General features: G+C 38.1%; 1 protein-coding gene across 1 annotated transcript in view; it reads left to right on the top strand.

The window, feature by feature from the left end:
* SVEP1 (sushi, von Willebrand factor type A, EGF and pentraxin domain containing 1) overlaps window positions 1–13,003 on the top strand; it is a 207,297-nt gene that overhangs the window by 59,402 nt on the left and 134,892 nt on the right. Inside the window, exons 4-5 of the mRNA XM_061426467.1 lie at window positions 11,485–11,643; window positions 12,588–12,767. Of these exons, the coding sequence (XP_061282451.1) occupies window positions 11,485–11,643; window positions 12,588–12,767 (339 nt within the window). The remainder of the gene's footprint in view (window positions 1–11,484; window positions 11,644–12,587; window positions 12,768–13,003) is intronic.

Genomic DNA, 13,003 nt, shown 5'->3' with positions numbered 1-13,003 from the left:
TAGGTTAAATCAATAGAACAAGTGGGATTTAGGTCAAGAACGGTAAGGAGGCACTAAATTGTACTGGGACTTGAACTCCAGGCTATAGAGATGGCCTTTCGTCAACTGGCAATGATAAGCTCTTGAAGATTTTTGAGCAGGAATATGGCATTTTGAGAGGCATGTTATAAGAATATTAATTTGGTATCTGTGACAGAAATCACCGACTCTGTATATCGTAGAACAAGAAATGTGTTTATAGAGGTTGCAGCTAAATCAAGTCATAAAATAATAAGGTCCAAAATTATCACAGCAGCAGTGGGCATAGCAACTGATATTTATCTGTACTTCCAAACCCCCAAAGTCCTACTGAATCGAGGAGGTAGAGGAGATGAGGAAGGAAAACATGAAAGGCGACTATGGCCTGTGACTTTACTCATCCTCATCACTCTTTATTTGACCCAAAGGGAAACAAGTCTGACAACACCAAACTATACTCAGAATCTTCTTCCTTTCTGACTACTAAGACAAGTGTTACTAGGTCCAACTGTGTATCATTTATCTTGTTCCTTAGGACAAGCTAATTCATAACATGTGCATGAGTACAGTTATAAAAGTTGTCAAAATGTTGAAGTACATACATGCTCGTTGGTAAAAATAGTGTTGCCCCCAAGTCCCTAAATGCCCTTTTACTGATCTGACCCCTTTCTCTAGGCTCATTGATCTGTCCCACAATCCAGCGCCTAGAGAGGTCTCATCTACAGATTAGTGTGTGTGTGCGCACTCTAAGTCTCCTCAGTCGTGTCCAATTCTTTGCGACCTTGTGGACTGTAGCCCACCAGACTCCTCTGTCCATGGGATTCTCCAGGCAAGGATACTGGAGTGGGTTGCCATCCCCTCCTCCAGGGGATCTTCCCAAGCTGGGGATCAAACATGCGTCTCTTATGTCTCCTGAATTGGCAGGCAGGTTCTTTACGACTAGTGCCACTTGGGAAGCCCAGCAGATTAGTGGGCGTGCCAGAACTCTGCTTAATGCTACAGCTTATGTATGCTCTTGTTGATCAATGATCACGCCATCTTGGTAACATTTTAAATATTACCCTTACCACAGATAAAGTTTTCACCCAGAAGGTTCTCAACTTTTGTAAGCAAACAGACTTCTGTTGGGCCTACACATGTCTGAATCTGAGAGAGAGATTCGCCCTAAATTTAAGTTGAAAGTCTGTTGCATTAAAATTCTTGGGACTTCACATTTTTTTAAACTTTAAAAAATTGTATGTATTTGTTTATTTTTGACTGTGCTGGGTCTCTGTTGCTGTTTGTGGGCTTTCTCTAGCTGTGGTGCACAGGCTTTTCAGTGCAGTGTCTTCTCTTGTTGCAAAGAACAGGCTCTAGGGCACACGGGCTTCAGTAGTTGTGGCACATGGGTTTAGTTGCCCTGCGGCATGGTGCCCTTAGCTGCCCTTCTTGGACCAAATCTGGGTGCCCTGCATTAGCAGGTGGATTCTTAATCGCTGGACCACCAGGGAAGTCTGGGACTTCACATTTAAATAATGATTAATTGGTAATTTAAAAAACTGTTAATACCCAGTGGTAATGAGACTACAATAAAATATGTATTTTTATTCTTGTTGATGGGAATATGCAGTAATTTGACAGTACTGCTGCTGGGCTTAGTTGCTCAGTCATGTGTGATGCTTTGCGACCCCATGCACAGTAGGCTAATGAAATACTTAGTAGTATAGTACGAATTTACTGTCTGAAGATCAGTGATTTTCTAGATAATCATGAAATTTAGCTTAAAGAGAATTATCCCTTTGTTGTAGTCTGAGATATAAATGCTAAGGCTTTCAGGTTTTTTGGTAGCATTATGTTGAACACTAGACCAGTTGACTTGTTTCTCAGAACCGATATCACAGGTGGCTCAATGGTCAAGAATCCACCTGCAATGCAGGATACTTGGGTTCAGTCCCTGGATCAGGAGGATCCCCTGGAGAAGGAAACCTACTCCAGTATTCTTGCCTAGAAAATCCCATGGACAGAGGAGCCTAGAGGGCTATGGTCCTTGGGGTCGCAAAGAGTTGGACATGACTTAGTGCCTAAACAGCAACAGGCTAATGAAAAGTTAGTATTATTTTTCTAAGAAAAAAATATAGTGGATGAAAAATGTAAAGAAACAAGGTGGGTAGGAAAGTTGTTTTTAATTGTAAAAACACTTGTAAATTGTAAAACACTTGGAATCCAACTAAATATTAAACATTTAAAGCATAGTGAAACCAGAGTTCAGCTTCCCTGGTGGCTCAGACGGTAAAGCGTCTGCTGCAATGCGGGAGACCCAGGTTCGATTCCTGGGTCGGGAAGATCCCCTGGAGAAGGAAATGGCAATCCACTCCAGCACTCTTGCCTGGAAAATCCCATGGATACAGGAGCCTGATAGGTTATAGTCCATCGGGTCGCAAAGAGTCGGACACGACTGAGCGACTTCACTTTCACTTTAAACCAGAGTAGTATAGCTTATGGTAAATTTTATTTTCTTCTTTATACAAGTCTGAGTTATTAACTATTTTAGGATGAACAAATAAAATTAAAGATAATTCTAAGATCTCCAGAGACCTTTCGTCAAAGTGATTACACACAGAGTTTTTGTTATAAAACTCAAAATGATGTCACATTTCTCACCCAGACAGTTCATACCTTAAAACAATTAAGAATACAGAGTTTTCAACTAAAAATACTTTGCATAAGTGTTATGTACTCATCCAGGTTATATTTGTGTGTGATATATGTGTTTATATGTGATATGTATATATTATGTCTATATGTGTATGTATGTGTGTACACATATATTCGTAACGTGACTCTTATTTCACTGTCTTCTTTTGCACACAGCCTTTGAACGTTTTGCTTTTTTGTTTTTGTATAGACTTGTCCTAATCCATCACTAATCTCCTTTCTAGTCAGAGCAGGTGTTTACATTTGCAGCATGGCATCCTGCAGCTAGGGTGCCATTTGCTGCTATGGCACCATGCAGTTGCCCATAATTTTGTCCAAATAACCTGTGTTCCAGCCAAATGAGTTAACCAATCACAGAGAGGCTGGCAGGATGCTAATTCATTATACACAGATTCAGATGTGCAGAATCCAGGGCAGTCAGTAGTCTCCTCGTCTAATCCTTGATGAAAATGGAAAGGATCTTGACTGTTTAATAAGAAAGTCCCTCGTATGTATGCCTAGGTCCTTGTCTAGTACTTGTGACAAGGATTGACTTAGCCTGGGGAAGCTGGTTCTTTTCTCGTGCAGTGGGTCCCTGTGTTCAAAACCCTAGCACACTATTTGTAGGAATTATTGCTTATTCAGAATGAATCCATAAAGTTGAGAAGAAGCATAATATTGTAATAATAAAGAACTTTCTTCCAGGGGCCCCCTACCTAGATATAGCCAAAATGAAAACTTGTGATTTCCACAATTCCCGGGTATATTTTCATCTTCATGAATGGGTGCTCTTGGAGTTGTGTACTTCATAGTTTGAAGGGAGCTGATGCAACTGCCCTGAAACTATATTCTTTAAAGAAATTCATTAAGCTTTAAAGGTGAATTGTGCAAAGAACAGAGGCTCTTAATATTTATGGAGAGTTTTAAAATTAATCTTAGATTATTAATGAGAAGGAATTTTATAAAGTGTAAGTTACTGTATAATAAATATTATTAACTGAAGTCATCTAAAGAATTGATAATTAAAGAATGGAGACTTCTTTAGATTTTATGAATTGCAAACTGGTTGATATTTTCATTTACTTCAGTCAAAAAATTGTGTTGGCAGAAGGAAAATCTAATCTTAGCATGTGATATCTTCAAGAAACACCCTTCCAGTAATCGTAGCTGATAACTGCTAAGATGTTTCTGAAAGGAGAAATTTTATTTTGACAACAAAAAGAACAATTTAAAAAAATGCTTGGTACATTTCCAGGAAGAGAGTCATTTCATACAATAAAGAAAAAACTGTATCCTGGTCTTTACTATCACTTGTAGGACTTTTTCAAACCACAGTTAATTTCATCTTTTCAACTTTTGCTTGGTTTTAGATGAGGAATTTTCTCCCTTGGGAATCAAAGAAATTGATTACACCTCTCCCACTAGAATTGTGCAATGCCTTTAAATAGTTCTCCTTAAGTCTGTTTTCGATTATCATTATGAATTTCACAATACACTTCCAAATGTACTTTTGGATATTTTTATCCAAAACACTGTTCTCCAATGTTGTAAACTCTTTATTACTTAAAAGGTTTTGGGGAGTAACAGTGTAAGATTAAGTCCTTTTTGTGTAATACCATTTTCAAATAAATTATAAAATCTGTAGATAAAATCTGACGGCTTATGTGACAAGTTTCTTTAACTTGCTTTTTAGTATTAGTCTATTTATAGAATCATTCAGTAATAGCATCAGAAAGGTCACAGCCATCGTTAAATGTAACTTCTGTATTTTGTAGGAAAAGAAAAAAAAAACAAACAAAAAACCCTTGGCAGTGACCCCGTAGCTTGTTAGTGGAGCAGCCAAGATAGCAACTCAGTTGTCTTGACTCAGAGTCTAATGTCCTTTCACATTGCCCTGGTTGTTAGTCCCTCTGACTTCGGTCCTTCCTTCACACTAACCCATCCTCCACCTTCTGTCCTCCTTTGCTGAGTGACTGCTGGCTCGGGCAATGGGATGAGCAAAGGCTGAGTCAGATGACCAGAAGACTGCCTAAACTTACAAGAGTGTGTTCCCCATGGAGGGACAGAGACAAGTGTGTATGTTACATACAGTGTGATAGGTGCCAGGAGAGGTGAGAGTAACATTTTCCGGGGCACAGAAATGAAGCTGACAAAACCCATCTCAAAAAGTTGGGGATGCTTTGAAGAACGAGTCATTGAGGGTGCAGGAGGTTCACTCAGAGAAAGGACAGCATATGCCAAGGCAGAAGCTAAGTGGAAGATAGGAGAGGGAAGAGAGGGAGATAATATTTACCAAGCACTGGAGCATTTACTGGGCACAACAAGCCTATAAAAGAAGTATAATTAGCACTTTCATGGTTAAGAAGATTAAAAGTTGGGGGCATTATTATCACATTTACTGAATGCCAACTACATGTCTGGCGTGTTTCTTTACTTACATTATTTCAATTAACCCTAGCAACAAATTTATAAGGGAATTGCACACGAAGAAACTAAATCTCAGAAAAATTAAGTAAATTGGTCCAACTGCCAAGTCCAGTAAACTGAGGTGGGGGAGGTGTGGTGCAAACTAGTCTCTGCTCGAGACTGCCCTGGTGGTCCAGTGATTAGGACTTGGCCTTCCAACGCAGGGGGTGTGGGTTCAATCCCTGGTCTGGGAGCTAATATCTCACTTGCCTCATGGCCAAAAAAATGAAACATCAGACAAAAACAGTATTGTAACAAGTCCAATAAAGACTTTAAAATAAATAAACAAACAAACAACTAGTCTCCGCTCAATTCTGAAGTAGCTTCTGATCAGGATATGGAATTCACGCATTCATTGTAGTAGACTCACAGGAAGGTTACAGGTGAATCAAAGATGTCTTTAAAGACCTAAGTAAAGAGAGAAGATGGACTTCCCTGGTGGCTCAGATGGTAAAGCGTCTGTCTACAATGCGGGAGACCTGGGTTCCATCCCTGGATCAGGAAGATCCGCTGGAGAAGGAAATGGCAATCCACTCCAGCACTATTGCCTGGAAAATCCCATGGACAGAGGAGCTTGGTAGGCTACACAGTCCATGGGGTTGCAAAGAGTCGGACACGACTGGGCGACTTCACTTTCCTTTCACTTTAAAGAGGGAAGACTTTATCCTGTTGGTGCAGTTTTTGGTAGAAAGTGATTTGCTCAAATTTTATTTCAGAAAAATGTTCAGGCAGCAACATCTAAGATGGGTTAAAGAGTAGAGGTGAAGACTGAGGAGGGACCAGTGAAATGATTTTGTGAAAATCTGAAAGAGAGGTGATGAGTTGAGATCTAAGATAAGAGAAATGCAGATGGAGAGATAGGCGAAACTTGGAGGGTTTTTAAGGAGTAAAATCCAAACAACATGGTTTTCATGTCAATATTGAAAGAGATGGAAGGAGGAGGAAGAATCAAAGTGATCTCTGAGGTCAGAGAAGTAGTAACTGTGAAATGAAATATATATGTTTGAGACAATGACTTTCTCTTACACATAATTTTCATTTACTTTGAATGTTTTGGCACAGTACGTATTCAGTGTAACAAAACAAGAAAATGTAGATCAGCAAAAATAAACAACCTTGGAAGCCTCGTAATTCTGTCATGAATATATACCATGTGTGTTGGTTGCTCAGCTGTGTCTGACTCTTTGTGACCCCACGGACCGCCAGGCTCCTCCATCCATGGGATTCTCCAGGCAAGAATACTGGAGTGGGTTGTATTTCCTACTCCAGGGGATCTTCCTGATCCAGGGATCAAACCTGGGTCTCCTGCATTGCAGGCATATTCTTTACCACCAGAGAAACACATCGTGTGTACATAACCTTATAGATTTGTATACGTTTATTAGCCAAAAGATCATACAATACATATGGTGTTTGAGACATGCTTTTATTTATACTTGACTACACAATTTTATTGACGTTCCTTGTCAACATTTTATTTTTATGGCTAATATGCCACTGGATGGATGTGTCGTGAGAATTTAACAGACCCTTCGTGTCTTGACATTCGTGTTATCTCCAGTGCTGTGTAATGACAAACAATAACTATACATACTTATGTGTATAATTAACAATTATACGTACTTATATGTGTAGCTAAGAAATGTTGACTTTCACTTGGACAAATTCTTAGAAATGAATTGCTGTATCAAAAGAAGGGCTCCATTTGAGGGTTTTAGTGTGTACCCTCAGGTTTCCCTACGAAGTGGGAGAAAGCCTGTTTGCCGACATGCCTGCCAACAATGGGAATGGGTATTATATCCTCTCAATTTTTTTCAAATTAAAAAGTAGTCATCCGTTTGCATTTCTTCATTATAAGTGAGGTTAGACTATGTATGCAACAATTATTGGTCATTGTCATTTCTTTAATCTCCAGCTTTTTTGTTCTTTGTTAACTTTTCTGTTGAAGTTATCCTATTTTTCGTATGATAAAAAAGCCCTTTATGTGTTAAACTTTTATTTCTCCTTAAGGTAGTAACTTGTTTGCTTCTTGCAGATTTTTTGGAAATATTTAACTTGTCTTGGTACATCCAATTATTTTTAACCTATTTTTCTGGCTTGTTTTAAGTTTATATCTTTTCAACAGGGTTAAATTAACCCATTCCTCTTATTGATGGTAAACAATATGTTTGGTTTTGCTTCCATTACCTTAGTTTACAATGTTTTGTTATTCGTTCTCTCTGCTATTTTCTTGTCCATTTTCATATCTTTGTTATTTGTGGTTTTTTCCTCCCCCACTGATTTGACGGTTGTGCACTTTTTCTATTCATAGTTTTGTGTATTCTTTGTGTCCAAATTTAAACCTGTTTTTCTTTCACTTTTATCATATTGGTGTATATGAAATGAGAACTTCACCTTTTCCTCTTCCCATCTATCTCCCAGTTTCTCTCAGATTTTAAATCTTTTATCTTTGTAATATGTAAAGATTATTCTTTTTCCATTGGATTATATATATTTTTAAGAAGGGGCTTTATTTGACACTTGTTTTCACTTTTGCAATTATTTTAGCAATATACTACATGTTCCACTACTTTCTTAATTTCAAGCGATTTTTTCAATACCATTTTTCTCAAGTATGAATTCTTTATTTTGACTTCTTTTCAATCAGTGAAATACATACTGATTTCCAGAAGCCATGCACATTCTCACATGTCTTTCTCTTTCCTCATATTTGCCAATAGTTTGTCCAAATACAGAATTTGGGGTTCAAAATATTTTTTGCACATAGCTATATTTGTCATTCTTTTTCCTTACGTTTGTTTTTGCACAGGAGAAGTGAAATGTCCGTTTGCTTTTTGTTTCTTTCTTAGCTGCTTGTAATACTTTTCCTTTATTCTAGGTGTGAAATACTCTTTATTAATTCTGCTTGGAACTTGATGAGTTTTTATGGCACTAAAATTTCAAGTAAAGAGTATTTTCTTACATTAATATTACAACTTATCCAAGATCTACTCAATTCTGTTGATTTGGAATTTTATGGCTACTTTTTGCTGCCTCCAATGACAATTTATTTTGCTGTTACAGTTTATGTTTTCTTTTCCATCTTTGTATTTCTCTTAATCATTTTTTCCTACAGCTGCTGACTTCTGTTTAAAGGAGACAGTGTTGTCTTGCTTCTTTGTGAAGATCTGTGCAAATATTTACTGAACTTTTTATAGAAATGAATATTCAGAAATATGAATAATTCAATATTTAATGTTATGATGCTTTGAAGTCATGTTCCCCTTTTTCCTGCTGAAGTGCTTTACATAAGTCACACATCATTATAACTATTTATAAAATAGTTATAAATTTATAAAAACATTTATAAAATGTTTCTTTCATTCTTAAATAGCTACAGATTTATCAAGTTCTGGAATTTTCTACTATGTACATGGGAAAATGTTCTCTTTCATTTTTAAATATAATCAAGAACGTTAGAAACATGAGTACTTTTTCTAAAACTAACATTATGAATCTTCTATCTCAATGCTGATTGTTTCTGGTTTTAGCATTATAGTTGTTGAAACAAGGACTTTTACATCTAGGAGACCTGGGTGTGAGACATAGAACATGTAGTGATAAAGAACGTGGCTTCTGGATCCAAATTCTCCTAGTTCAGATCTCAGTTTTGTCACTTACTATATAATTTTGGCTAGTTATTTAACTTCTTAGTGCTTTAATTTTCTCATCTGTCACTAAGTCACTTCAGTCGTGTCCAACTCTGTGCTCCTCCGTCCATGGGATTTTCCAGGCAAGAGTACTGGAGTGGGTTGCCATTGCCTTCTCATCTGTAATATGAGATAAATGATACTTCATAGTGTCATTTCTATGATATTTCTTAAAGAGATTAAAAAGATAATTTACAAAATATGTGGAACAGTCCCTGGGACATAGTGAATGCTGTTTAAATATTTGCTGTAAAATTCTAGCACAGATTTTCATCTCAATTTTGTTGTAAACCTTAAAAAAAAATCTTTAAAAAAATAAGCCAGAGCTTATCTACCTAGAAACAGGCCTTAAACAAATGATAACAGGAAGATAAAAAGTTTAAATGTATTTAATTAAAAAACATTTGCTTGCTAATTACAACCAAGATTAATGTGATGTTGAATTTTCAATATAAAAATATAATAAGCCAATGTTCAGTTCAGTTCAGTCGCTCAGTTGTGTCCGACTCTTTGCAACCCCATGAATCGCAGCACGCCAGGCCTCCCTGTCCATCAACAACTCCTGGAGTTCACTCAAACTCATGTCCATTGAGTTGGTGATGCCATCCAGCCATCTCATCCTCTGTTGTCCCCTTCTCTTTCTGCCCCCAATCTCTCCCAGCATCAGGGTCTTTTCCAATGAGTCAACTCTTCGTGTGAGGTAGTCAAAGTACTGGAGTTTCAGCTTTAGCATCATTCCTTCCAAAGAACACCCAGGACCAATCTCCTTTAGAATGGACTGGTTGGATCTCCTTGCAGTCCAAGGGGCTCTGAAGAGTCTTCTCCAACATCACAGTTCAAAAGCATTAATTCTTCGGTGCTCAGCTTTCTGCACAGTCCAACTCTCACATCCATACATGACCACAGGAAAAACCATAGCTCTGACTAGACAGACCTTTGTTGGCAAAGTAATGTCTCTGCTTTTCAATATGCTCTCTAGGTTGGTCATAACTTTTCTTTCAAGGAGTAAGCGTCTTTTAATTTCATGGCTGCAGTCACCATCTGCAGGGATTTTGAAGCCCAGAAAAATAAAGTCTGACACTGTTTCCACTGTTTCCCCATTTATTTCCCATGAAGTGATGGGACCGGATGCCATGATCTTCGTTTTCTGAATATTGAGCTTTAAGCCAACTTTTTCACTCTCCTCTTTCATTTTCATCAGGAAGCTTTTTAGTTCCTCTTCACTTTCTGCCATAAGGATGGTGTCATTTGCATATCTGAGGTTATTGATATTTCTCCCGGCAATCGTGATTCCAGCTTGTGCTTCTTCCAGCCAGCATTTCTCATGATGTACTCTGCATATAAGTTAAATAAGTAGGGTGACAATATACAGCCTTGACATACTCTGTTTCCTATTTGGAACCAGTCTGTGTTAAGTACTAAAAAAAAAAAAAAAAAAGAAAAACAACAACTCATAGCTCTATAACCTTTTAACTGAGTAACTTTAGCCTGATCATCAGGTTACTCTAAGCCCCCATTTTCTCTTTAAAATGGACACAGTAGTAATAAAAATAATGTACTTATTCATAAAAATATTAGTAATTATTAATACTAATTAGTACTGTGAGTATTAAATGAGATCATGTATATCAAATAGCATCACACATAAGTGTACATTCCTTGGTTGTTACTTTTTAAAAATGGTCTAATGCTTACTTGACAATGCTACATTTATTTTGCTTCACTAGGCACTTCAAATTCTATTTCCACAATTTCTTCTATTATTGAATTCTTAATTTTCAGTTATTTTACAGAAGTGTAACTCTAGAGAGAGTAAATACAGGTTCAAAGCCACATTGTTGGTGCAAAGGGAAGACATGAAGCAAGGTCAGTTAGATCCTGCTTTCATCTTTTTTTGTTTTTCCCCTGAGGTTGGGAAAAGCAGAGTCTGTGATTCTCTTTCCTTCAAAGGGCCTATTTCTCATCAGTAGGATCATTTCCCTCAAGCCCTTTACTTTCTCCTCAGCCTTTGTCAAGTACTTTGAACCAAAATAAAGGGCACAGTAATTTTTGCACGTCTACAGTCATTCTGTTCCATTGGGAGTGAGTGTTAGCAGCGCAGTTCTCGAGATGCAGCTGCAGAGGTTGGGGTGGGGGGGGTGTTAGAATATGGGTATACAGTCTTTAGAAGATTTTTTGAAGCACTGAGCATCATTGATTCCTTTCAGTCCCCTCAAGTACACTGTTTAAGTTTTCCCACAAATCAGCCCAGCCATATCATGCTGCAGCGTGTTGTGATTGGAACTAATTGTGGGACATTAAGAGGCTTCTTCACCCACTCCAGTGTTCTTGCCTGGAGAATCCCAGGGACGGAGGAACCTGGTGGGCTGCCGTCTGTGGGGTCACATAGAGTCGGACACGACTGACGCGACTTAGCAGCAGCAGCAGCAAGAGGCTACTTCATAACCTGCAGATTACAAACTACATCACTCTAAAAAAGAAAAAAAAAAAATCTTGGTTTCTCTCCTTGCTTGAATTGTACGATTATTTCTATGGAAAGCTATTGTTTGGGATTCTTTTTCCCCCAATCAGTTTCCAGAATGTTGTTCACTATCCATTGACATATCACATAAAATGGACTTCCCTGGCTTACCCACAGCTTGCCCATCCGGGACATACAAACCAGAAGGTTCACCGGGAGGAATCAGCACTTGCCTTCCGTGTCCTGATGAAAATCACACCTCTCCACCCGGAAGTACATCCCCTGAAGACTGTGTCTGCAAGGAGGGGTACCAGGCCTCTGGCCAGACCTGCAAAGGTAAGGATCCCACTGCTGGCAGATAGGAAATATAAAAGCTGATCTCTTTTAGGGAAGTAAGGCCAGTGTTTTCATGCAGTTCACTGGGCATGATCCTCTAATCTTTTTTGGGGAAAATTCTTTGTTTTTATTATCTAGCATTTCTTATCACTGAACATAGCCATATCTTCTTCCAGAGAAAGGAGGTCTGAGACTCCAGAAGTATCAACTATGAAAACAGACTTAGAAAAGATTTAAAATGAATGTTAAGAGAGGAGTTATAGTTTTTTTTTCAGATAAATATTTTTGGTGGGGCCATGGGATGCAGCATGAGGGATCTTAATTCCCCGACCAGGGATCAAACCTATGCCCCCTGTGGTGGGAATAAGGAATTTTCAAACCACTGGACCACCAGGGAAGTCTTGAGAAGTCTCAAATTTAACAGCAAATTTGAATAATAAATGAGCTATTTTGGACCCTGGTGATGGTTAAATCAATTTAAAGAAAATATTTTTATAAGTAATGTGCCTTGAAATTATTCATACCAAAAATTAAAAATATTTACTTAGCCAATAATTTGTACAAGAAGCTGTGGGTCCTAGGATTGTGACAGACATGTTTTGCTGGCTTTACTCATTCCTTATTTTATGCTGCTTTAATTGAGAAGGAAAATAGCTAATGACACATGAAGGTTAAGAACTAGAAAATTTCATATTCGCATGGATAAAAAAATTTTTCAGGCTTAAATATTTAGTCTGTCTTTAATTAGAAACAAATACCTACTAAGCATGAGATGGAAGTGTTCTTCCCAATATGCACTTGCAAATTCATATGCAATAAATGGGAATGCTGGAGGTAGTTTAGCTCTGTGTATAAAATGTCCTCTTAAACAGGAAATGTGGGGGGAGGATGCTTTATAGACAAAGGCTAGCTTTGCTTTTTAATTTTATTTCTGTCAATGATAGTTGTCCACTGCCCTGCCCTGAAGCCTCCTGAAAACGGTTACTTTATCCGAAACACTTGCAACAACCACTTCAATGCAGCCTGTGGGGTCCGATGTCACCCTGGGTTTGACCTCGTGGGAAGCAGCATCTTCCTGTGTCTCCCCAGTGGTTTGTGGTCCAGTTCCGAAAGCTCCTGCAGAGGTATGCAGACGGCCAGTTCACATTGTTTATTGATTGTCTTGCTCGATGTCCTTGATTTAAACTCTAATGGACCAGTAAATTCTTTGTTGCTTTTGATTTCATGGACCACGGACCACAGAAAGAGAAGAAATTATAGGAAGTTTAGTCAGAACTACTAATAAGTTCAATTGACCGCATCGTCATAAACTGTGCCTTCTGTGTTTCTTTTATGAACAAGCAAAGGAAAGGCCTGCCTG

This window comes from Bos javanicus, chromosome 8 (genome assembly GCF_032452875.1).
Source record: "Bos javanicus breed banteng chromosome 8, ARS-OSU_banteng_1.0, whole genome shotgun sequence".
In the NCBI taxonomy this organism is placed as follows: domain Eukaryota; kingdom Metazoa; phylum Chordata; class Mammalia; order Artiodactyla; family Bovidae; genus Bos; species Bos javanicus.
This window is presented reverse-complemented; position numbering and strand designations above follow the sequence as displayed.